At 48.5% G+C, this 26,818-nt stretch overlaps 1 protein-coding gene across 2 annotated transcripts; it reads right to left on the bottom strand.

Annotated features, from left to right (window-relative positions):
* Window positions 1-4,691: 4,691 nt before the first annotated feature.
* On the bottom strand, window positions 4,692-16,891 carry C5AR1 (complement C5a receptor 1). 2 transcript variants are annotated; one of them, XM_001503145.6, is made up of 2 exons: window positions 15,713-16,891; window positions 4,692-6,841 (listed from the first exon to the last, which is right to left on the bottom strand). In XM_001503145.6, exons 1-2 carry the CDS (start codon window positions 15,713-15,715, stop codon window positions 5,786-5,788), a joined length of 1,059 nt encoding a protein of 352 aa, XP_001503195.1. In that variant the 5' UTR covers window positions 15,716-16,891; the 3' UTR covers window positions 4,692-5,785. The 2 variants fall into 2 exon arrangements, with proteins under 2 accessions (XP_001503195.1, XP_070079182.1); XM_070223081.1 differs by lacking the exon at window positions 15,713-16,891 and adding an exon at window positions 15,339-15,545.
* Window positions 16,892-26,818: the final 9,927 nt, after the last annotated feature.

Below are 26,818 nucleotides of genomic sequence, written 5' to 3'. Positions count from 1 at the left end.
GCCAGCTCTCCATGCCAGGAGAAACTCGAAATGGGAACACCCTGGAAGGTTGTTAAGTGAATGCATAGGAAATTGCCCTTTTTCTGGGTCAAACTAGGTTGGGTTTCGGCAAGGCCGTAGCGACAGAAAGCAGACTCGCAGTTGCCGGGGGCTGGGTGGCGGAGAGGAGAATGGGAAGTAATTGCTTCATAGGTACGGGGTTTTCTTCTGGGGTGAGGGAAGTGTTTTAAAGCTAAATATTGGTGACGGTTGCAAAACAGTGTGACTGTGCTAAATGCGGCCAATGGTGAGTTTTGTTGTTAGGCGTATTTTACAGTTTTTTTAAAAAGTAATAAAGAAATAAACCGTTACCCACCTCACCCCAAGGTAGGATGAAGTTTGGCAATTTCACAGACTTCAACCTCATTGAATTATAGAAGACAGAGAGTGAATGGCTAAGAGGGAGAAACCAGGCTCTTTTGAACGGTGTGTATTATTATGTGATATTTGACACATGGAAAAGAATGTGTGTAATCTATGTGTTAACTTATAAAGCTCAACAATTAAATAAACGTCTGTTAAACCACCACCCCTCTTAAATCTGAGAATTTTAGGGCGGCTGGGTTGCCTAGTGGTTAAGTTCATGCACTAGGCTTTGGCAGCCCAGGGTTCGCCAGCCTGGATCCTGGGCACGGACCTACACACCACTCATCATGCTGTGGCGGCGGCCCACCTACAAAATAGAGGAAGACTGGCACAGATATTAGTTCAGCGACAATCTTCCTCACCAAAAAAAAAAAAAAAAAAAAATCTGTGAATTTCTTGATCAAGGGTCAATAAACTTTTTTGGTAAAGGAATAGAGAGCACCTATTTGTTTCTGCTAGTCAAGAGGTCACTTGTGGTCTCTGTCACAACTGCTCCATCTGCCTGGTGGAATGAAGCTGGCCACAGACTGAACGGGCATGGCTGTGTTCCGATAAAACTTTATTAACAAAAACAAGTGGTGGGCCAGATTTGGCCAACAGGCTGGCATTTGGGGACCCCCAGATCTAGGACAAAGACTCTGAAGGCAACAGCGTTGGAATCACAGCCTCTGAGAGCACTGGAACCCATAGGTTATTGGACTCGAAGGATCCTACGATTTTAGTCACAGACCATTTGAAGGACAGTGTTCTAGAATGTCACATCGGAACCTCGGAGAGTTGGAAGTCTGGAGCTCCAGCTGTCAGATATTAGAATTTCGTAGATGGTCTGAATGTCGGTCGAGGAATTCTAGCCCTGACCCGTCTGATGTGGTAGCCACTGGCCACACGAGGCCACTGAGCTCTGAAAAGTGGTGGATCTGAGATGAGAGGTGCTGGGGTGTAAAACACGCACAGGATTCTGAAGACTTGGCATTAAAAAAAGGATGTCAAACCTCTCAATCATGTTTTATATTGATCTCACATTGAACTAGTATTATGAACGTATTGGGTTCAATAAAATTCATCAGTAAAATTAATTTTCTCCAATTCTTTTTGTCTCTCTTTGCTTGTCCCTTGCTCGGGCTACTGGAAAATGTGAAAAGGAGACCGTGGCTCGAATTATTTTCCCATCAGACAACGCTGACCTGGAGTAACACCCTCCAAGAGATTAGGTGTGGTGCCAGGGCAGCTCACACAGCACAGAGGCAGGGAGAGGCTCTGACCCCGGGCCTTGGGGAGCCAGGTCTGAGGAACAGAGTAGGGAGTGACAGGGGCCTTTGGGGAGGCGTTGGAGCACAGCCAACTTGGTCAAACCCATCACCCGCTTCCTTTCCCCACCGCTTCCTCTTCAGAACATGTTGACCCAGCAGATTCCCCGGAGGGCCAGATTTGGCAATAGCCTGGCCCTTCAGCCCACTTCCCTCCTGGGCAGGGCTGGTCAACATCAGGCAGAGGCTGCCTTGGAGAAGCCACCTGGATCCCACTCATTGGCCTCCCAGTGTTTCTAGAAGACTGTGGTGGGGCCTAGCTCTTGAGACAGCATCTCCTTCCCACATCAGGGTGAGGGAAAGCCAGAGGATGGCTAGGAACAGAGAGGCAGTGTGGGGGTGGGGAGGCAGAGGAGGAAGTCTTGGTGGACTCCCTGGAGGAGGCTGCATCCTGAAGGAAGGTAGAAGAGGGATAGGGATGGTCTCTTAAAAATAGGCCGGGTAACCAGGAGACCAGGCAGGAGGGGAGGCAGGAACTCAAGGGGGAGAGGATGGCGTGCTTGGACTAGGCAGGCCGTGGGGCAAGAAGAGGGCAGCGTCCAGCATGGTTCCCAGGCACGGGCTTGGGTGACCGCGTGGACGGTGGGGCGATGAGAGGGGAGGGGGCGGTTTGGGAGAAGATGCCCAGGTCAGTTCGGGTGAGGTGAGTGGGTGCGGAGGCCACATCCTGCAGAGAGAGGTGTGGGGGAAGTTGCAAGAGGCAGAAGCGGGTTCAAGACAGAACTGGAGAAAGCCCGAGTGTGCGGGCAGAAGAAGAAACTGTGGAGGAGGCGGGGAAGGGTCACAGAGAGAAGGCAGGAGGAAAACCAGCCAGGCCTGGAGCCACCAGCGAGAAGGCCGGAGCGGCGGGAAGGACGTTGGGTGTCGAGGTGGCACAGCAGTTAAGTGTGCACATTCCGCTTCAGTGGCCCTGAGTTCACCGGTTCAGATCCCAGCTGCATACATGGCACCGCTTGGCAAGCCATGCTGTGGCAGGTGTCCCACATAGAAAGTAGAGGAAGATGGGCATGGATGTTAGCTCAGGGCCAGTCTTCCTCTGCAAAAAAAAAAGAGGAGGATTGACAGCAGATGTTAGCCCATAGCTAATCTTCCTCAAAAAAAACAAATAAATAACATTTTGGATATATTGAGTTAAGCAAAACATAATACTGATCATATTATTCTTTTATATATTAAATATCATTATATATAGCAATATAATATAAATACATTACATTAATAACATTGATGTTACTATAAATATGAATATATATTATATACAATGTGTTATATATTTTCTATATTATATAATATAGTTAATTTTCCATGTTATATAATTATAAATGTAATTACTATATAATATATTGATATTCATATAATATAGAATATTTATATAATATAATTAATTTATCATTCATATCATTGTTAATATAGCATATAATTATATTACATTATTAAATATATTACTATTATTTCATCTCTTTCTTTTTAATTTTTTAATATAGCTGGTAGAAAATTTAAAACTACTTAACATGGCTCATATCATATTTCTGTTGGACAGCACTTGTCTATACAATATTTCTAGCCAATCTACACACAGGCATACACGCAAAATACTAGAAGAAATGTTTTAGGGTCAATTATAAATAATGCAACATTTTTATAAGAGAATACTATGAAACACTATATGCCCACAAATTGCATAACCTAAAAGAAATGGATACATTCTTAGACTCATACAGCCTCCCGAAACTGAGTCAAGAAGAAATAGAGAATCCGAATAGACCCATCACAAGTAAAGAGATTGAAACAGCAATCAAAAACCTCCCAAAAACCAAAAGTCCAGGACCAGACGGCTTCTCTGGAGAATTCTACCAAACATTCAAAGAAGACTGAATATCTATCCTTCTCAAACTCTTCCAGAAAATTGAAGAAGATGGAATGCTTCCTAACTCAGTCTATGAGGCCAACATCAGCCTGATGTGAAAACCAGACAAGGACACCACGGACAAGGAAAAGTACAGGCCAATATCGCTGATGAACATAGATGCACAACTCCCCAACAAAATATTGGCAAAACACACACAGCAACACATGAAAAGGATCATACACCATGATCAAGTGGGATTCATACCAGGGACACAGGCATGGTTCAACATGCGCAGATCAATCAACGTGACACATCACATCAACAAACTGAGGAATAAAAACCACATGATCATCTCAATAGATGCAGAGAAAGCATTTGACAAGATCCAACATGCGTTTGTGATCAAAACTCTTGATCAAATGGGGATAGAAGGAAAGTACCTCAACATAATAAAGGCCATATATGAGCCAACTTCATACTCAATGAGGAAAACTGGAAGCCATTCCTCTGAGAACAGGAACAAGACAAGGGTGCCCACTCTCACCACTCTTATTCAACATAGTGCTGGAGGTTTTGGCTGAGCAATTAGGCAAGAAAAAGAAATAAAGGGCGTCCAAATTGGAAAGGAAGAAGTGAAACTCTTGCTGCTTGCAGATGACATCATTCTATATAAGGAAAACCCTAAAGAATCCATCAGGAAACTATTCGAAATAATCAACAACCACAGCAAAGCTGCAGGGTACAAAATCAACTTACAAAAACCAGTTGCATTTCTGTACTCTGATAACAAGCTTACAGAAAGAGAAGTCGAGAATACAATCCCATTTACAATCGCAACAAAAAGAATAAAATTTCCAGGAATAAATTTAACCAAGGAGGTGAAAGACGTATACACTGAAAACTATAAGACAGTATTGAAAGAAATCAGTGACAACATAAAGAGACGGCAAGAGATTCCACATACATGGATTGGAAGAATAAACAGAGTTCAAATGTCCATACTACTCAAAGCAATCTACAGATGCAACGCCATCCCAATCAGAATCCCAATGACATTCTTCATGGAAATAGAGCAAAGAATCCTAAAATTCATATGGGACAACGAAAGTAAAAAAATAAACAACACAACATTTCAACAGCGATTATTTTTTATTTTCATTAGTCAAAGGATGCATACTAGTTTTTCAAAAAGTCAAAAAGTTATATGCTGCATGATTCCATTGATAGAGCGTTCTTGAAAGGACAAAATTCTAGAGACGGAGAGTGGAGTCGTCATTGCCAGGGCTTGGGGACAAGGCTGGGGAGAATGGAGGGAAGTGGAGGTGGCCAGAACAGGGCGAGGGATCCTGGTGGTGACGAAAGTGTCCTGATGGTCGACTATCTGTGTCAATATCCTGGTTGTGATGTCACAATGTCATTTTGCAAGATGTTGCTGTGGAGGGAAACAGGACCCAGCATCCCTCTGTCTTATTATTTACAATTTCATGTGAGCCTACAATGATCTCAAATTCAAAGTTTAATTTTGGGGGGGAAGTTCAAACAAAACAACAGTTTACAAAGGAGTAAGTCAGATTTTCCCGTGCCTCCAGTCCCTGCAGGGACCCAACCAATATTGCCCAACCTCGGTCTTCAGTGTAGCTTCCGCATGCTCTCCGCCATAACAACATGACGTGTTTTAACTTAATAGTTTTTCTAAAAACCCAATTAAGGAATAGTTTAACCTACTGTTTTTCTTTAAATCAACTCACTTACAAAAGCTTGGGTAGGTCCATGTCCTTTTGCTTTGTCCTAAACAAGAACAAGTTTTGAGAAACCAGTTACGTTTTCATCCAACTCTCCGTAGAATAAACACACAACTCTTTTCTCAACAGGGTTAGACCGCGTCTGCGCGTCCGGATTCTAGGCAGCTGATATATTCTATTCGTGGGCTCTGCTCGCGCAGACCTGTCGCTGTAGGAGAGCACTCCGTACGGGCTCCTGGTTGTTTCTCAAAGTCCGTGGGTGGAAAGAATGGTTGGGTCTCTCTAGAAGGAAGTGTCGATGTTGGAAAGCAGGAAGGATGAGAAGAGCTCGCCCGGGAGGAAGACAAGTCCGGGAAAGATGGAAGGAATGGAGACGAGTTCACTAAAACCCACACCGCCTCAGCAAGGGCTGAGTTAAAAATCAACAGAGACTGGACAGCCGGGGGCAGCCCCGGGCAGACGGCAGCCGGGGAGGCCTGCCCTCACACGGCCTGGCACTTCTGAGATGGAGTCTCCATCGTGGAGAGCGTGAAGGACTTGGACTCTCTGGTTAAGCTCTCCTCGGTCGTCAACACTTTCCTGAGAACATTGGGGAGAGACTTCAGGAACCGGGCCTGGAAGCCCTGGGCGGCCACCACGTAGATGACAGGATTGATGCAACAGTTGACGTACGCAAGGGAGACAGACAGGGGGTCGATCCTGGACACAACTTTGAAGACGCTATCGGCCTTGTGGAGGAAAGACAACATCATCCCCGTCACCTGGTAGGGCAGCCAGAGGACAAAGAAGCTGGTCACCACTGCCACCACCACTTTGAGCGTCTTGGTGGAGCGTGTGGCGCTGCGGCTCCATGCCCGGATGAGGAGGAAGGTGTAACATATTGTAAGGGTGACCAGTGGCCACAGGAAGCCCACGACCAGACGGACGATGGCCACGGCCTTCTCCTTGAGGTCACTGCCACCATAGTTGACACTACACGTTATCCGGGTCGGATAGTACTCCTTGTGGACCGAACGGAACCGGAAAGACGGTATGGTCAGCAGCAGGGCCAAGAACCAGGCCACGCCACAGGCGGTCCAGGCCACGTGGGCCCCTCGGTAGTTCTGGCACCAGATGGGGTTAACCACAAGCACGAAGCGGTCGGCGCTGATGGTGGCCAGGATCAGGATGCTGGCGTACATGTTGAGCAGGATGAGCGAGGGCAGGATGCTGCAGGCGGCGCTGCCGAAGGGCCACTCGCCGTGCAGGATGACGGACGTAAACAAGATGGGCAGCGCCAGGCAGGACAGGAGGTCAGCCACTGCCAGGTTGAGAAACCAGACGGCGTTGACGGTTCGCCTGGCCTCGGACCCTGTCACCCAGACCACCAGGGCGTTGCCGGGCACTCCCACCAGGAAGACAGCTGCATAGACGATCAGGGCAATGACCTGTAGACAAGTCAGACTCTGGGTCCTGGAGGAGTTATCCACTGGTTCGTTGAAGCCATCAGTGGAGTCGCCGTAATTGGAGTAGTCAAAGGTGGTATTGTCCATGGAGGCCTAGGTGGAACCAGAGAGACAGGGAGACAATCAGTCTGCAGACAGGGCCCAGGGAGGCCCGAGAGAGCTACACGGCTTTGAACCCACCGCTGCACTACTTTGAGCCTCAGGTTTCTTCCGGGAAATGGGGAATGCTGAGGGCTGAGAGCCTACTGCGGTATCCTGCCGCTTACTAAAATATTGAAAACGCTTCCACGCCGATTGGTCTCCCTGCCACCCTGCCACCTCCCCCTTAAGTCCTTGGACTTCCCCAGGCTCTAGCAACCAAATTGTTAAAATTTAGGCTTCCTGCAACGCTGTGGTCACTATCCACTCCAATTGGTCAGTGCCCACGACACACTGCTTGTTAGATATTTTTAACGTCACCAACAAACTGAGAAGATATTACTAGATGGTTATCCCACCACCACCCACCACCACCACCATCCCGACCAACGCCCCTTGTCCTGCCTTCCACCACCAAGGCAGCTGTGTGCCAGCTGGGAGTGGCGACCCAGAGGACGCAGCAGTTCTGCAGTGCCCCGTATACACAGGCACAACGTTCAAGTGGGGAGAGAGGGGACCCCCCCCAAAAACTTGGTCATCAAGATAAACATCTTATTGCAATATTTTAAAGAATCAAAATGAATGCCCGGCGCCCCCCCCAAAAAAAATCCATCGTGGAAAAAAAATCCAAATTTTAAATAAAGACAGGCTGCTGTCATTGTTTGTTCAATCTGTGACCCTGCCTTATTGTGCAACAGGAACTTTCTGACCAGCCCACAGTTTGTATTCCCAGCTGCACGCATCTTTGCAGGGTGACAACGGCCTGCAAACATATCATGCAGTTTGGGGCTTTATGTAGAGTCGCATTGTTGGGGTTTTGGGGAGTTTTTTTGGGTAGAGCTTTTATTTAGTTTTTCTACTTGGTCCAGACTATGGGAGGACGTTTTGCTAAGCGTAGATGAGAGTGCACATGTGTCCTTTGACCTTGGGTTCCAGGGTGGCTCGGCACGGCATTAAGGTCCAGATCCTGACTGTCCCAGCTGAAGTCTGCATGGCCCTCTGCAAGTTCTACCCCTGCTCCGTGCCTCTGATTCTGTCCTAGTTAACTCCTAGAGGTTCACCCACTTTAGCTGGATTTAGCTCCAAAACCTCGGTGTCAAAGCGGAGAGAAAATCTGTGGGGAAAGCAAGAGGGAGAAGAAGAAATAGATGTTCACTTTGCTGGAGGGAGGGCAGAAGGGATGAAAGGAGTAGAAGAAGTTATACGTTCAAGAACAAAGAGAACCTTTGCACCCAGATTATGGCCTCTAATTACCATCTGTCACTCACAGCACCCAGGGCTCCCTGGAGAAAGGCCAATTCCTGTTCTGGGACAGGAAATAGACCAGATGAGCCCAGGACATCTTGCACTAGGATGTAAGAAAGTTTTTAATGGGCACAAGTCAAAAAAGATGCAAGAGGCAGCCCCAAAGGGCTCCCACTAGTCAAAGATGGGACAATTTGAGCATCAAATAATAAGAAGAACTGTGATGGAGTGAGACATATTAATGGATAAAGATCTGTGGGTTCCTAACTATAATAAAAGCAAGCAAACCCGTTGGTCACCTTTTTATTCTGGAAAGGGAATGAATCAAGCATTTGGACTAACAGCGTATGCTCCTGCCATTTCCGTACAGAGTATGTTTCAGGGAAATAAAGAGTCAATGTGGGAGAGCCCTTGTTTAGAGAAGTCTAAGAACAAGACCTGCAGGAGGAGCGACAGAACTAAGGAAAGAGCGGACCTCCGGGAGGACCATCAACATCTGATAAAACCATCAGGGGAGAGACGGACAGGAACTTTCCAATCAATGAGTCGGGCTGGCCCCCCAAACCCGCTGAGGGACCTCGGCACCCCGAGAAGAGAGACAGTCAGACGTTCTGTTCTATCTGACATGATGCAGTAGAAAGAACACAGCTAACTCTGAAGCAATTTTTGCCAAAAAACAAATTTGAGGGCCAGCCTGATGGTTAAGTTCGTGTGCTCCACTTAAGCGGCCGGGGTTCGCAGGTTTGGCTCCTGGGTGCGTGCGAACCTACATACTGCTTGTTAAGCCACGCTGTGGCGGCGGCCCACATATAAAACAGAGGAAGATTGGCACAGATGTTAGCTCATCGACAATCTTCCTGGGCAAAAAAAGGAGGATTGGCAACAGATGTGAGCTCAGAGCCAATCTTCCTCACCAAAAAAAAAAAAAAAAAAAAAAAATTCAATGTGAATCTAATCAAGCTGCTGGATTAAAACTACCAGTTTACAGGAAAAGTGGAGGAGAGAGGAACATAAATAGCACCACAGGGATGAAATCAGCCTAATCAGATTGCGGGAAACTCTATGGGACAAAGGGTTTGGTTTCTCCCACAAGTAAAAGGGGAGTGCCACGGATCAAAAGAGATTTAAGACGCGTATCAACCAAAGGCAATGTGAAGACCTCGTTTGGATCCTGATTGGAACAATCAACTGGAGAATAAGATATTTTTGAGACAATCTGGGAAATTTAAAAATGGGCTGGCTATTTGACGGTAGTAACGATCGGTGCTAATTTTATCGAGGATGATACGGTGGTGTGTTTATGTTAAAAAGGGGGAGGGGGCTCGAGAGAGTTTTGTAGGCAATGAGACACGGCAGGAAAATCCCCACACGGCATGGAATGGTCACACTGAAGCAGCCAGCTCTTTCCTGGCAATAGCTCTTTCAATCCTGACCACGACCCTACAGTTTGGTTCTATTAATATACCCATTTTATTGATGAGGAAACAGAGGCACCAGAAGGGGAAGTTGGCTGTTCCAGGTCACGTAGATAGGAATTCAAACCTTTCCAGGCTGGGGTGCAAACCCAGGCGGGCTGCCCCTCACCGTCCCCAAGGGGGGCTGCGGACGCCTCCGGGGCGAGCTCTGTGGCCCTTGCAGCTAGCCCATCCTTGAAGGCCACTTGGTCACCAACCCAGGGACAGGAGGCAGAGAGAAATAGAAATCGTTGTGACGGAAATATTCAGAGCTGGGTTTTCAGCGCACCTGAATTTGCGGGCTGAGGTTTATACCTGCTGAAAGACCCACCTCGTGGATTAAATAAGATGAGAAATGTTCGTGCATCTAACAAAGAACCTGGGACAGAGGAGGAGACAAGAAATGGCAGCCAATACTATTATAATTTATCGATTTCATGACTATGGAAGAGCTCACATCAAGGTCTTTCTCTGACCACTCTTTTTTATTTCTGGTCCCTTTACGTTGCCCTGAGACTGGCCAGGTGGACGGGCAGGAGTGTCTGCTGGTAGAGCCACGCCAGTGCTTCAATTACTGGAAGGGAAAACGTCAATGCCAGCTAACGAGTGGACTAACAGCGTATGCTATAGCCATGTGGTGGAATATTATTCAGCCATGAAAAAGGAATGGAGCTCTGATAGATGCTACAACATGGATGAACCTTGGAAACATTGTGCTGAGTGAAAGAAGCCGGACACAGGAAGTCACATGTCATATGATTCCATTTATATGAAATGTCCAGAATAGGGAAATCCACAGAGACAGGAAGTGGATGAGTGGTTGCTGGAGATTGTGGGCCCGGGGAATGGGGAGTGAGGCTTAATGGGTACAGGGTGTCTTTTTTTTTTTAAAGATTGGCACCTGAGCTAACATCTGTTACCAATCTTCTTTTTTTCCTTCTTCTCCCCAAATCCCCCCAGTACGTAGTTGTGCATTTTTAGTTGTGGGCCCTTCTAGTTGTGGCATGTGGGATGCCGCCTCAGCATGGCCCGATGAGCGGTGCCATGTCTGCACCCAGGATCCAAACCTGCAAAACCCTGGGCCACTGAAGCAGAGTGCGCAAACTGAACCACTCGGCCCCAGGGCCGGCCCCTCCAAGGTTCATCTTGAGGGTTCTGGAACCAGATAGAGATGGTGATTGTACACATTGTGAATGTACTAAACGCCAGAGAATTGTACATTTTAAAACAGTAAATTATATGTTATGTGAATTTTACTCAATTAAAAAAAATGCCCGGGCTGGCCCAGCAGCATAGTGGTTAAGTTCTCATCTTCTTCTTCAGTGGCCTGGGGTTTGCTGGTTCAGATCCCGGGCCACTCACCTACACACCGCTCATCAAGCCATTCTGTGGCGGCGTCCCACATACAAAATAGGGGAAGACTGGTATAGATGTTAGCTCAGGGCCAGTCTTCCTCACCAAAGAAAAAGAAAAAAATGTCAGTGTCATGAAGACAAGGAAGGGCTGAGGGAGGTTCCAGATGAACGGAAACTAAAGAGTCACTTTTGATTTTCCTGGACAGTGAAAGTGACATCCTGGAGCAGGAAAATCAGATTTGCCTTCAAGGGTGTTATTTGGACAACTGAGCAAGTTTAAATATGTTCTGTAGACCAGATAACGGTATTGCATCGAATGTTAAATTTCCTGATGTTGAAAACTGTGCTGGGTTCATGTAGGTGAATGTCCTTGTTTGTGAGAAATAGTTACTGAGGTATTTAGGGAGAAAGGGACACAACGCCTATAACTTACTCTCAAATGATTAAGAAAAAAGAGGATAGTTAACAGATAGATTGATAGAAGATTGATAGATATAGATAGATAAAGCAAATTTTGAGAATCTGGGTAAAGAGTATATAGGAGGTCTTTGTATTCTTAACATTTTTCTATAAATGTGAAGATACTTCAAAATAGAGAGTTAAAATTGTTGAAATATTTCCATTGATAAATAGCCCCTGCCCTCAGCCCCCGACCTCCACCATCCCCCCCCCAGCACCCTGGCTCCCCATTTTCTACTCTGGGGTGCCCCCCCCAGGTCCCCATGCTCTGGTCACTAAAGGGTTGATGACGGCAGGGCAGGAAGCCCCAGACCCCACTCCCTCAGGGGGGCTCTGCTCCTTAGCAAGTTGTTAAATATTTCGAATGTCCGCTCTGGAGAGCTCCCCGAAGCTAACTTTTGCCTCTGCTCATTTCGAAAGCTCTCAGCCATCCTTGGCTACAGAATGACTCACAGCCCAAAGAAGGGGAGCCCCCCACCCCCTGCTCTCGCACTCCTCATGCCTCCTCTCGTCAGCTGACAAAGCGCCTTTCCTAGCGTGAGCTCACTCAACCCCTTCCTGTCATTGACCTCATGATCACAGAAAAAAGATGATGATTCTGACACTCTATGGTTTCCAGGATCTTCCCGATGCAAATGGCTTGCAAAGTCTGGCCCTTGCAGCATGCCTACAAAGATCGGAAATAGCTGGTGTCCAGCAAAAGGGGACTCGCCAAATGAATGATGGCACATCCAGGCAGCAGAATATTACGCAGCCATCAAAAAGGAGGAGGACGATTATGTGCTGATGTGGAAAGAGCGCCAAGATCTGGGGTGAAATAGAAAAAGCGAGGAATGGATAGTGTGTCAACCACGCCACCTATGAAAGAGGAACTTCTCTCTCTCTCTGTCTCTCCACCTCTCTCTCCCTCCCTCCCTTCCTCCCTCTATCTCTATCTCTGTCTCTATCATTCGATCTCTCTCCGCATGTGCACGTGTGTGTGTTTGCTGGCACAGGCACAGACCATCTCCAGCAGCCGACATAGGAAACCTCGAACCGTAGCTGCCCCGGGGAGGGGAAGCTGCGAGCCAGAAGGCTGGCAGCGACAGGAAGTCTTCATCATACAGGTTTTTGTTCATCCTGTACACAGACCCATCCAAGTGCGCGCACTGCCCACTGCCGCAAAATGCAAATCAGATCAAATATACAACAGAATTCGTGGTTCCGCAATTCTGGGAGTTCAGCAAAGCTTCTAAGAATATTTCTTACTGGCGCAAACATTAAGTGGCTGGGGGGCCCGGTCCTGACCTATCTGGCCTCTGACGAGGACCGAGAGAGCGTTCGATAGGGTCCAGCCTGGCGTGGGAGCAGGAGGGGACTGGGAAGATCCAGCTGCAGGGCCAGCCAGTAGGACTTTGTGCGCTGATGGAATGTTCTAGATCAGTGCTGTCCGAGGTGATCGCCACCTGTGTGCGTGCTGAGCACATGCAATGTGGCGGATGCATCTGAAAGACCACACTTTTCATTTTGCGTCATTACGATGACATTTCAGTAGCCACCTCTGCCGATGGGCTTGTACCAGGGCGGTGACAGCAAGGAGACGCAAACGGATGGGAGGAGAACGGGGTGAGGCAGACACGGGACTTACGGGAATAGCGAGCACGATCGCCGAGCTCTGTTCTAAGCCCTCTTCCCGTATGAGCTCATTGAATCCACAACAATGTTGCTCTTGCCACTCCCGCTTTACAGAGAAGACAACTGAGGCCACAGAGAGCTCGAGAGACCCTTCCAAGCCCCCGCAGTTAGCAAGTGGCAGAGATAGGAGAGAATTTCTGAGCGTGGGACTCCAGAGCCCTCTCTGAGCGGCTTGCACGCCTAAAGTGTGGCGAGAGTGACAGCCACGCACGTAAGGCAAAAAGCCACAAAGTTCGAGGGAGGGAATGTGCCACACATCAGAAAACGAAGGAAGAGCCGCAGACGCCGCGTTCAAGAATTTGTATTTTCTTCTGGGGTCATGGGGAGCCACGGATGGTCTTTGAGCTGTAGAGGGACTAGATTCGAATTTCGGTTTAGAAAGATCCCTCCGGCCACTGTGAGGAGGTGAGACAAGAAGCAAGAGGACCGGAGAGGAGGCAGGGGGGAGGATCCAGACCTGTGAGGATGGGGCTGGGCCGGGGTGACGGCCAAGAGGAGGAAGAGAAGCTGGAAGCCTCGAGTGCTCAGAGGAGAGGCATGGCTTGACCTCAGTCATGCAGCTGGTGTGTGGTAAACTCTGCCCCAGGCCCTTCCCTTGCTCTCTGGGCGTCGGTTTCCCCATCCTTCCAGTCGAGAAAGTCCTGCCAGCTGTCCCCCCATCACAGTGAAAATGACAGACCGACTCAAAGACGTGAGAAAGCCCATAAACACACAGAAGGCCAAGTCTTTTTTTTTTCCCTGAACATCCTCTTCTCTGTTCCTATTGGGACTCAGAGTCTTTAAAAACATCCTCCCACGGAACCACACGAAAGTATTGTGGGCTGTGACCTCTGAGCTACCGGCCACAAGGGTGGGGACCGACATTTCAACTCAGATTTACCTTCTTGAATTTGCACAACCTTTGCGACTCCAACCCCTAAGCGTTAAGAATCAGAAACACACACATTTTGAAAACCACATGAAAAAGACGAGCCTCCAGAGCCTTGGAAGGTGCAATGAACTGTTTCTCGAGTCAGCGAAAATAAAAAAGCAGAGGGCAGCGTAGACACACAGACAGTCCCAGGCCCCGGAGAGTGGAAATATAAGTGGGTACAACTTTGGGCGATATCTGTTGAAATAAAAATTGCCCATGCCTTGGATTCAGCATTTGCAGTTCTGAAAACCCAGACATGGGTCCAAAGATATAGTTTTGGTGTGAAAGACAAAATGTTGGAAACAACCTAAACCTCCATTCAGGTTGGAGCCTCCCACTGGAATATTATACAGCTGATAGAAAGAAAGAGGCAACTCCCTTGAAATACACAGGTATTGTAATAGTACCTGCTTTATAGGTTGTTTAAGATGAAATTATTACAAGTAAAGTGCATAGCACATGCAGTAGGCACTCAATACATGCTGGTTAATAATATATGTTACTCTCGAAAAAGCAAGATGTAAGATAACATGTAAAACATACTTCAATTTGCAGGGGGCGGGGAGAAAGGATAGACACGTCCCGTGCATTGAGCGCCAACTGTATGCCAGGCGCTGTTGCAAGAACTTTCCAGGGATTATCTCGTTGAATTCTCTCAACGATCCCATGATGTGGGTTCTGATTCTTTGGGCTTTCTATCCCCATCGTGAAGATGAGGAGAAGGCGGAACAGCAGAAACAGGTCTTCCCAGCTATCACACAGAAGGGGCAGCATTTGAACCCCGTTTCAGTGTGACCCTCATGTGCAACTTCTCCTGACTTCATTTCCTGCCTATCGGTCCTTGAGCACCTGTAGACCGTTTCTGGAAGGATGCACGACAAACTGGTACCCACGGTTGCGTCTGGGGGCAGTGACAAGGAGTGGCTTTCCACTGTGGGACTTGGGACTATTTTATACAGAAAGAAAAAGCAGTCGAAGCTAGTGGTGGGCCGCGTTCCGAAAGCCCCGGTGGGGTCTGAGAAGGGAGATGCGGGAACGAAGCCGCAGCCAGCCCCTCCCTGGTCCAGCGCATGCGCCGTTTCCTCTTTCTCCCAGATGCAGCGGGACCAGAGCCTCCACACGCAGGTGTCAATCACAGCCATGCCTCTCTCAGCCGGGACCTCGGGGTGCAGGAGTGCAAGGGGCCCCGCGTCTACCCCGGAGACAGTCTCCCTCCGAGACGCACAGAGTCCACGGGACAGCCTGGGTCTGCCGCCAACTGCTGAAGGACCCGGGCCAGCTCCGCACCTCCCCGGGCTTCAGTTTCCCCATCTCTACGATTCAGAGCCTCTGAAAAGTCCAAGTAACTTTACCGTTCTTCCAGACTGGCCTTTTCCAGCCTCCCAATCTCTGTTCCTGCCATTCCCGCTGCCTGCAAGGCCTTTCCTGGGTCTCTCCCCTCGAGGAAGGGAGTCATCTGACCAGATGTGACAGCGAGGGTTTCCTGCCCTGGGGGACTTTGGATCCCAGCCCTCTGGCCTTGCGGTGGCTCCCGTAATCTCTTGATAATCTTCCTCCTCAGCCACGGCCCAGCCCCGGAGTGAGAGCGGGGGAGACGGGGGGGAGATGGAGGACGGGCAGGAGGAGGAAGGAAAGGGGGAGATGGCGAGGGGGAGAGAGACGGAGAGAGCAAGGGGCCCCGGGAGGAGAGAGGTGGCAAGGAAGAAGGGTCCCCTTCTGGACTCACCATATTCGGGTCGCCCGGCTTCGCCACTGGTCAAAGGTGCCTCCTGCGCGAGGGCTGTGGTTTTTAAGGCCCCAAGGGAGGGCGCAGAGAGCCAGGGAGGAAATGACCCATCGTTCCCCTCTGGGCCTCTCATTGGCCTGCGCACCGGCCACCCCATCTGGGGCTCCTTCCATGGGGGACCCACCCGCAGAGTCCAAACACCGGTCAGAGGAGGACAGTCAGGGCTCAGAAAACTGAGGAAGTTCCCCTCTGAGGATGGAGGAAGCGACGTGAAAGAGACCCCCGCCCCGATCTAGGCTTGGCCCCCTGCCCCCGGGGCCGTGATTTCCACATTTGAGACCGTCTCCCTCTTTCCTTCTAGGGCCCCAGGCAGCTGTGGAAAAGCTCACGAGTCCAACTGGCTGGAACTTCCCTGGGGTCCTGGGAAGCCGAGACTGGGAGCCTCAAGGCAGGTTGCTTGGAGGCCCAGAGAGGCCAAGCAGGTCTGGGGGGGTGGCCCAGCACTCAGGGACTGGTGGCATTCCTTGAGCCACAACCATCCTTTCCAGCCTCATTCCACGTTTTCTTGGAAACATGCTGGAGCCTGGAGCGAGGAAGGATCCTATGTCAGTCTCCTATGGCTGCTGTAACAAATTGCCACAAACCCCAGTGGTTTAAAACAACAGAAATTTATCCTCTCACAGTTCGGGAGACCCAAAGGCCAGAATCAAGGGGTCTGTGGGGCCACGCGCCCTCCGTAAGTTCTAAAGGCTAATCTGTTCCTGCGTCTTCCAGCTTCTGCTGGCTGCCAGCATCCCTCGGCTTGTGGCCGTCACTCCAATCTCCCCCTCTACGATCACATCTTCTCTCCCACTGTGTGACTCAAATCTGCCTCTGCCTCCTAAAAGGACCCTTGTGATTCCACTTGAGGTCCCCCTGGATGGTCTCCTCTTTCAAGATCCTTAACTTGTCTGCAAAGTCCCTTTTGCTATTTAAGCCCCAGGCTCCAGGAATTAAGATGTGGACATCACTGGGAACCATTTTCCAGCCTGCCACCATGGGCACGACGATGCAACGAGCACAGAAACGGGCTCACTTTGCCCACGCTTTTCTGCAGCCCTACAATATATCACGCACATCTTTCCACCACGGAGAGTATTTTTCGACAGCGACCGTCCATTTGTAGGATCTGGCTTTCCTTCCATGCCAAAGGTAAGCCACGCACATTGCAAACATTTGACAACCCAGAATGCACTCCCCCGACCCCCCCCAAAAAAAAGGAACTGAAAAATCCCGTGACTGCCGCTGTTTTTAGCAGTTTGGAGTGTATTCGCCCAGACTTTCATGAATGTGGTGTTTGTGTTTGGGAATGAACATGCTGGTGCACAATGTTCAACAAGATTTAGTTCCACTAAATCGAGCCATGTGTATGGTCTACATTACTCCGCAAAGGTCTGTTTTTTTTTTTTTTTTTTTTTTTTGGTGAGGAAGATTGGCCCCGAGCTACCATCTGTGCCAATCTTCCTCTATTTTATGTGGGATGCTGCCACAGCATGGCTGATGAGTGGAGTAGGTCCACGCCCAGGATCTGAACCTATGAACCCCAGGCTCCTGAAGCAGGGGCATACCGACTTAACCACTACACCACCAGGCTGGCCCCTCAGCAAGGATCTTTGAAGGTGGATTTGTGAGGAGTTGATGCTGGTGGGAATGCGATGTTATTATTCTGACCCTGACCTCAAGGGGGCACTTGAGCCAGGGAGACGCAGGTGACCAATTCACACCCTCTTAACATTCTAGGGTTTGGGACCAAAGTTGCATATTGCCTTAAATCGTGCGTTCTTGACGTTTTCTAAGCCCTGGACCCTTGGTGAAGTGATGACTTCTTCTCGGAATAATTGTTTTTGGCAACTCTTTATTTTGATATTATTTCACACCACAAGGGAAGTGGCAAGAAGAGTAAAAGCAACGCCTGCAGACCCTTCACCCAGGTTCACTGTTTGGTGCGTTTGCCCGCGTGCATTCGTATGCTCTGCTGTATGCATGTGTGCATGGTGGAGGGTACCAATCAGAGCTTTCCAGAGAAACAGAAGCAACCCGACAGAGAGTTGTTTCAAAGAATTGGGGTGGGGAGGTCAGGAAGTTAACGCGGGAGGTCCGTGTCTATATCTAGATCTGTAGATCTATTTACATTTTTCCCGGAATCGTTTGAGAGCACAGCGGAACCACCACCCCTGTTTGCCCCGAAATCCTTCAGCACGTATCTCTCAAGGACGAGGGTGTCCTCTGTCACAACCGCAGTGCAGGTATTGAAATAGGAAGTGTAACACTGACACAACACCGTTATGTAATCTGCAGGCTTGGCTCAGATTTTGTTCTAAAATGTGCTTTATCACTATTTTCTTTTCAGAATAAAGTTTTTATAAACACATGGAAAAACACCTTGTTTCCTTTTAACAGCCTCATGAATCCCTGGTTAGCGTGACACCTGTGGATCACTTCCCCACTGGTGAAATTTTCGGTGGTTTCCAATTTTTTTTTTTTTTCTGGAGGAAGATTAGCCCCAAGCTAACATCGGCTGCCAATCCTCTTTTTGCTGAGGAAGACTGGCCCTGAGCTAACATCTGTGCCCATCTTCCTCCACTTATATGTGGGACGCCTGCCGCAGCATGGCTTGCCAAGCGGTGCCATGTCCGCACCCGGGGTCCGAACCGGCGAACCCTGGGCCGCCGAGAATCGGAACATGCGCACTTAACCGCTGCGCCACGGGGCCGGCCCGGGATATTTTTATTCACACCACAGTGAACAGACTCCTCTGTACCTCCTGGTGTGTGTGTCCAAGCGTTTATTGAAGATAACGCTCTAGAATGGACTTGCGTGCTAGAGGGGTGGACACCATTCTCAATGTCTGTAACCTTTATGCTGGTGTCTCTTCGTCCTCTTCCTCAAGACCCAGACCTGCGCTGTCCAGGACAGCAGCCACCGGCGCATGTGGCTGCTGAGCAATGGAAATGTGGGGAGTCCAAACTGAGATGGGCCGTGAGTGTAACACACACCGTATTTCAAAGACTTTCGGCAAAAAAAAAAAAAAAAATCGTTGGAGCCAGGCTGGTGGCGCAGCTGTTAAGTTTGCACGTTCCAATTCGGCGGCCCAGGGTTCGCCGGTTCGGATCCCAGGTGCAGACATGGCAAGCCATGCTGTGGCAGGCGTCCTACATATAAAGTAGAGGAAGATGGGCACGGATGTTAGCTCAGGGCCAGTCTTCCTCAGCAAAAAGAGGAGGATTGGCAGCAGATGTTAGCTCAGGGCTAATCTTCCTCAAAAAAAAAAAAGTGTAAAAGATATCAATAACTTTTTTATTGTATTATAGGTGAAAATAATATTTTGGATAAATTGGCTTAAACAAAATATATTATTAATTATATTATTGTTATCATTACATATCAAAGATCATTATATGTAACAATATAACACACATATCATTATTATGACTATAATATATTGGTATACATTGATATTCATCTAACATATAATAATTATATTATTAAGTATGTTACTAATATCATTTCATCTGTTTCTTTTTACTTTTTTTTTTTCTGAAGAAGATTGGCCCTGAGCTAACATCTGTGCCCATCTTCTTCCTCCCCATATGTGGGACGCCTGCCACAGCATGGCTTGATGAGCGGTGTGTAGGTCCACACCCAGCATCCAAACCAGCGAACCCCAGGCCGCCAGAGAGGAGCGCATGAACCCCACCACCGCACCACCGGGCCTGCCCCTGTTTCTTTTTACTTTTGTAACGCAGCTACTAAAAAATTTAAAATTACCTCTCAGGCTTGTGTTTGCGGCTCACATTAGATTTTCACGGGACAGCACTGCTCTGGAGCCCCCCTCAGCCCAGGCAGAGCCCGTGCGTGCGTTACAAAGAGGTGCCCTGTCCAGGCAGTGAGAGCCCCGTGCCAGGGCACATGCACCATTTGACAAGGACAGCCATTTCTGATTGTGACCCTTTGGTTTGTTTTTCTCTCTCACACCACGTGCAACTCACGGCTTCCACTTTGGGCTCTAAGGCGGCTGGTTGAGCTCTCACCACGTCCCAACGGGAAGGGAAAAAGGAGTCAGGAGAGCAGATGCCCATCCTTTGAAGGGTGGGACTCTGAAGTGGCGCCCTTGGCTTCCCGCTCGCAGCCCACGGCTGGGACGGAGTCACTGGCCTCACCTGCCTGCAGGGGAGGCTGAGAAATCTAGTCCCGAGCTGCGTGTTCCGGTGTCCCATTAAACCTCTATTCCAGTGGACAGATGGGGAAATACGTATAGAGGGTGATCAGAAGTCAGTCACAAACAGCATGGGGAAGGACGGTTTTAATCTAAATGAGGCCATCTTCTGTATTATTGCTTACATAAGAAATCGAGCAGAGAAGAATGTGCGAGAGAAGAAGGATGGACTAACGATTTTCTTCTGGTTTACTAAAGGAAATTCACCCATATTTACAGGTTCCGGGGAAAAGAGATGTCAATTCCAATAATCCTACAAGGGCCGTACGTGATGAAGTCAGACAACTGTGAGATGTAGGAACAGCCCACACGGCAGCCCTCACTTCTGGAACCAACTGCAGAATTTGGGGGGCACCAAGACCACCCTGGATCTGACACCGAGTGCAAGTTTGAGGGTCCCCAACCCTCCTCAGGTTTGAGCATTTGCTAGAAGGACTTTCAGCACTCTCTGAAAGCTGTTGTGCTCACGGTTACACTTTATCATATCGAAGGATGGAGATTAAAGTCGGCCAAGGGGGCCGGCCCCGTGGCCGAGTGGTTAAGTTCCCGCACTCCGCTTCAGTGGCCCAGGGTTTCATCGGTTCGGATCCTGGGTGCGGACGTGGCGCCGCTCATCAAGCCACACTGAGGTGGCGTCCCACATGCCACAACTAGAAGGACCCACAACTAAAATATATACAACTATGTACTGGGGGCTTTGGGGAGAAGACACAGGACTGAAAAAAAAAGATTGGCAACAGTTATTAGCTCAGGTGCCAATCTTAAAAAAAAAAAAAAGCTATTTACATAGGATGTAATAACCTAACAACAAAATCTAAAGTTTGGATGTCTTATAAGATTTCTTTGTTAGAAATAATATTTACAGGGGCTTTTTTTTTTTTTTTTTTTGAGGAAGATGAGCCCTGAGCTAACATCTGCTGCCAATCCTCCTCTTTTTGCTGAGGAAGACTGGCCCTGAGCTAACGTCCGTGCCCATCTTCCTCTACTTTATACGTGGGACGCCTACCACAGCATGGCTTGCCAAGCGGTGCCATGTCCGTGCCCGGGATCCGAACCGGCGAACTCCGGGCCGCCGAGAAGTGGACTGTGCACACCTAACCGCTGCGCCACCGGGCCGGCCTGCAGAGGCATTTTTATGATGCAGAGTCATGCCTGCTTTTCCAAAATTATGGAGGAAGAAGGAAAAGCTTGTCTTCTTATCTTGCAAAGATTTGTTTTCACCGGTAGTTAGAAAGACCTACAGTTCCCAAAGCTCTGGGATTCTTTCCATTAGCACTGAGAGAAAAACAGTGGGTAGGCCTGAAAACCCACAGGGTGGGAGGAGCTGCATTACAGGACCTGGACCTAGACTCTGAAAAATTCTTAAAATTATTAGAGAAAGACAACAGAAAAATGGGCTAAAGTCTCGGTGAGGCATTTCATGAACAAGGATATCGAAATAGCCAATAAACACGTGGAAAGGCATTGGTGACCTTCTTGGTCCACAGGGAAACACAAATTAACCACAATGTGGTTCTGCTACACGTCAGCCAGAAAGGCTAAGATGAAAAAGAGAGAAGGGGCCGGCCGGGTGGTGCAGCAGTTAAGTTCACACGTTCCGCTTCTCAGCGGCCCGGGCTTTGCTGGTTCATGCAGACATGGCACCACTTGGCAAGCCATGCTGTGGCAGGCATCCCACATATAAAGTAGAGGAAGATGGTTATGGATGTTAGGTCAGGGCCAGTCTTCCTCAGCAAAAAGAGGAGGACTGGCAGTAGTTAGCTCAGGGCTAATCTCCCTGAAAAAAAAAAAAAAAGAGAGAGAGAGAGAGAAAATATCAAGTGCTGATGACGACGTGGAGGAACCGGAACTCTCATACACGGGTGGAGGAAATGCAAGATGGCGTGACCACTTTAGGGCACTGGTGGTTGGTGTCTACTAAATGCACAGCTAACCTATGACTCAGCAATCCCCCTCCTTTTGCATTCAGCGGAAGAATGTGCTAGAATGTTCATAGCTTTATTCATAATACAGGGACACCTTGGAGATATTGCAGGCTTGGCTCCAGAGCACTTGTAATAAAGCAAATATCACAATAAAGCAAATTGCACCAATTTTCTGGCTTCCCAGAGCATATAAAAGTTACATTTGTAATATATAATAGATAATATTGTAGTCCGTTGAGGGTGCAATAGGATTATGTCTAACAAAAAAACAACGGACATACCTTAATTCAAAAATACTTTGTTGCTAAAAAATGCTGACCATCCTCTGAGCCTCCAGGAGTGGTCATCTTTTTGCTGGGGGAGGGGCTGGCCTCCACGTCGACGGCTGCGGACTGAGCAGGTGGTGGCTGCTGCAGGCTGGGGTGGCTGTGGCAGTTTCCTAAAATAAGACAACCATGAAGTTTGCTGCCTTGACTGACTCTTCCTTTCATGAACGATTTCTCTATTGCACGCGATGCTGTTTGACAGCATTTCACCCACAGGAGAACTTTCAAAATTGCCGTCGGTCCTCTCAAACCCTGCCGCTGCTTTATCAACTGAGTTTATGTCGTGTTCCAAATCCTCTGCTGTCATTTCAACCATCTTCACAGCATCGTCACCAGCAACAGATTCCAGCTCAAGAAGCCATGTTGTTTGCTCAACCACAAGAAGCAACTCCTAATCCACTAGAGTTTGATCCGGAGATGGCAGCCATTCAGTCACCTTTTCAGCCTCCACTTTGATTCCAGTTCTCTCACTGTTTCCACATCTGCAGTGACTTCCTCCGCTGAAGTCTTGAACCCCTCAAAGTCATCCAGGAGGGCTGGAATCAACTTCTTCCAAATTCCTGTTAATGCTGATATTTTGGCCTCTTCCCGTGAATCACGAATGTTCTCAATGGCTTAAAATGTTCAGTAAGCCATGTTGTGAACAGATGTGCTGGCGTCCAGGCTTTGTTCTCCCATTTATAGAGCTCACGCAGAGTGGATTTAGCAGCATTCTTCAGGGCCCTGGGACTGTGGGATGGCACTGGCTCATCATCACCAACTGTCCGTCCGCAGCTGCATTAGCCCCTAACAAGAACCAGCCTGTCCTTTGAAGCTTTGAAGCCAGGCGCTGACTTCTCCTCTTCAGCTATGAGAATCCTAGGTGGCACCTTCTGATAGAAGGCTGTCTCAGCCCCACCGAGAATCTGTTGTTCCGTGCAGCCCCTTCATTATGATCTCAGCTGGATCTAGAGAGCTCACTGCGTCCCCTGCACTTTCACGTTCTGGAGACGGCTTCTTTCCTTAAAACTCGCGGATCAACCTCTGCCGGCTTCAAACTTTTCTGCAGCTTCCTGCCTACTCTCAGCCTTCACAGACTGGAAGAGAGTGAGGGCCTTGCTCTGGATCAGGCTTTGGCTAAGGGAGTGTTGAGGCTGGCGTGATCTTCCATACAGACCGCTACAACTTTCTCCGTATCGGCAACAGGCTGTTTCTCTTTCTTCTCGTTCCCGTGTTCACGGAGGAGCACCTTTATTCCTTCAGGAACTTCTCCTTTGCATTCACAGCTTGGCTCACTGTCAGGCACAAGAGGCCCAGCTTTCAGCCTATCTCAGCTTTCGACGTGCCTTCCTCACTGAGCTTAATCATTTCCAGCTTTTGATCTAAAGTGAGAGATGTGCGACTCTTCCTTTCACTTGAACATTCAGAGGCCACTGGAGGGTTATTAACTGGCCCAATTTCAATCTTACTGGGTCTCAGGGAGGAGAGAGAGAGATGGGGGAACAGGCCAGTCGGTGGGGCAGTCAAGACACACACAACATTCATGGATTAAGTTTGCCGTCTTACACAGGCCCGGTTCATGGTCCTCAAAACAATTACAATAGTAGCATCAGATTGCTGATCACAGATCACCATAGCAAATACAATAGCAATGAAAAAGTTTGAAATATTGCGAGAATTACCAAACTGCGACACAGTAACGTGAAGTAAGCAATGGTGCTGGAAAAATGCCACCGATAGACTTGCTCGATGCTGGGTGGCCACAAACCTTCAAGTTGTAAAAAAACACAAAATCCGTGAAGTGCAATAAAATGATGCACAATAAATTGAAGTATGCCTGCAAACAACCAAAAGTCCATCAGTAGAATGAGTAAATAAAGTGTACATCCATACAATGGAATACTATATAGCAGTAAAGAAGGATGCAAAAAATAATAGTAAAAAATCTAATACATGCTACAAACAACATGGCTGAATCTCAAAGCCAGTCTAAGGACGAAGGCAGACCCCAAAGCATATTTACTGTATAATTCTGTTTTTGTGACATTCAAGAGCAGACAAAACCAGGCTTTGGTGTTACAAACCTGGATAGAGGTTATTTTTGAGGAATAGAAACTGTCAGGGGCTCTGGGACAGACAGGGGTCTAGGGACCAGAAACATTCTTTTTCCTGATCTGGTTGTCAGTTACAAAGGGACGTCCAGCTGTGAAAATTCCTTAAGCTGTCCCTTTATGATCTGTGAACTTTTCTGTCTGTATCTTATACTTCCATAAACGTGTTTCTTTTAAATAGGCCCCAGAGGCTTAAAGTTTCCACAGTGGAAAGGAAAGGAGCAGAAACAGATTATGATCTAGTGGCCTACGGGCTCGTGTTGTTTGGTTTCCACACTCCCCAGCATCACGCAAAGCCTGACCCCATCTCAAGGAGCGGGTGTGGCCAGCAGCCACCGGAAGCCCAGAGCCAGACAGACAATTGGCCATCTCTGCTGAGGCTCCCAGCTGTGGGCTCAGTGGCTTCTGAGGCAAGATGTGGTGGGCCCATCAGTAACAGCACTAGGACCCACACAATCTTCCAACCCCGGCCAACTGGCTTACCAGAACTTCCGGCCCCAGCTGAACCCAAGAACCTGGAGGTGGTGGTCAGCACCAGAGCACACGGGGAGGTAGAAGCTGGAGGACGCATCAGGCAGAGACCCTCTTGAAGGCTGATGGAAAACAACAACCCCGGCAATAATAATAACAGCTGACGCACGCTGAGTGCTTGCCCGATGCTGGGCGCTGTTGCACGCACTTCACAACCACCAAAGCGAGTCAAGATGAGAAGTGCTGACCCTGATGGAATTCAGAATAGGAGCTTCTATTCTCATCGCTCTGAAAATCCTACAAGTTTCCAGTTCTGAAGAGTATGAGGAGTATGAGCCTCTCTGATTCGAAAACGTCAGCTCTAAGATTCTATCATTTTCCAAAAATGTTTATTAATTTGCTTTTAACTTATGTACAAGATCCACTCTTGGCTGTACAGCTCTAGGAGCCTCGACAGAGGCATCGAGTGGTGTAACCACCACCCCCGACATGCAGAAATTTCCACCGCCACAGAAAATTCCCCAGCTGCCTCCTTGTCCTCAGCCCCTCCCCCACCGTAACCCGGGGCAACCACGGATCTTTCCCCATCACCGTGGTGGTGTCTTTTCCTGAACGTCCTATAAATGGAATCATACCATGTGCAGCTTTCACATCTGACTTCTCCCACTTAGCATAATACGTTTCAAATTAAAGCGTGTGGTTGTCTACACCACAAGCTCCTTGTAGTGGCTCAGTAGGGTTCAACTGCCCGGATGTATCACGGCCTGTTTATCCAACCATCAGCTGAAGAACATTCGAGTTGTTTCCAGTTTGGGGCAGCTACTTAAAAAGCTGCTGTAAACATTCTCATACAGGGTTTTCCGTGATCCTAGGTTTTCGTTGTCCAGGGTAAACACCCAGGGGTAGGATGGCTGGGTCATAGGTGTGTGTTTAGTTTTATAAGAAACCGACTGCATTCATTTCCTGTAGCTGACGTAAAAAATGACCACAAGCCGAGGGGCTTGAAACAAGGGTGATCTATTCTCTCCCAGGTCTGGAGGCCAGAAGGCTGAAATCGAAGGGTGGGCAGGGCTGTGCTCCCGCTGCGAGCTGTGGGAGGGGATCCATCCTGGCCTCTTCCAGCTTCTGGGGGCTCCAGGCGCTCTTTGTGGCTGCATCGCTCTGTCTTCACATGATCTTCTCTTCTGTGTCTGTGTCTCGTGTTCTCTTATAATAACACTTGTCATTGGGTCGAGGGCCCATCTGGATAAATCAGGATGATCTCATCTTGAGATCCGTAACTTAATTACATCGGCAAAGACCATTTTTCCAAATGAGGTCACATTCACAGGTTTCGGGGGGGACACCACTCAACTTTTACGGTGACAAACAGTTTTCCAAAGTGCCTTCACCATTTTGCATTCCCACCAGCAGATTCTTTTATTTTAAAGATCTTAAACTGAGCTGGGGTTGGTGGGGGGGGGCGCGTGGGGGAACCGGGGAACGGCTCAGGTAGGGCAGAGGGGCAGCTCCTCCAGTTATCTATCTTTAAGGCCACCTGTAAGCCCCTCAAGCCTCAAAGTGCCTCGTCAGTCCCCAGGATCAATGTCTCCTGGGTGGGTTAGCCCAACCCCAACCCTGCTGAATTAGAACCTGCATTTTAACAAGTGGCCCAGGTGGTTCCTGGGCACCTTGATGGCTCAGAAGCACTGGACTGGAGCATCACTGGGAGAAACTGGTCAAGTTTCCCGTCCTGCCCTCGCTACGTAGATGCTGTCCCCCTGTGTGATGGTTTAAACCCTCTCCTTTCTAGCACCGGTCTCTCTCTATTGCTGTGCTTGGCCGTGGGTGCATACATTTGCCATCAGCTGGAAACCTGAAGTGAAGGCAGAGATGTTTTCTTGGAAATAAGCAATTAATATTATTCTCTAATTTTAAACTGTTCGATACGCCACCCCCCCCCCAAGAAAAGAAGAAATCCAAAAAAAATGCGAGAAAAATGGAACAGAATGAGATCTAGAGAGGAGCGGCAGTTTTGCTAGAGTTTCCTCAAAAGCTGA

This window comes from Equus caballus, chromosome 10 (assembly GCF_041296265.1).
Source record: "Equus caballus isolate H_3958 breed thoroughbred chromosome 10, TB-T2T, whole genome shotgun sequence".
Lineage (NCBI taxonomy): Eukaryota > Metazoa > Chordata > Mammalia > Perissodactyla > Equidae > Equus > Equus caballus.
The sequence above is the reverse complement of the archived record's forward strand: the minus strand, read 5'-3'. Positions and strand labels throughout refer to the sequence as shown.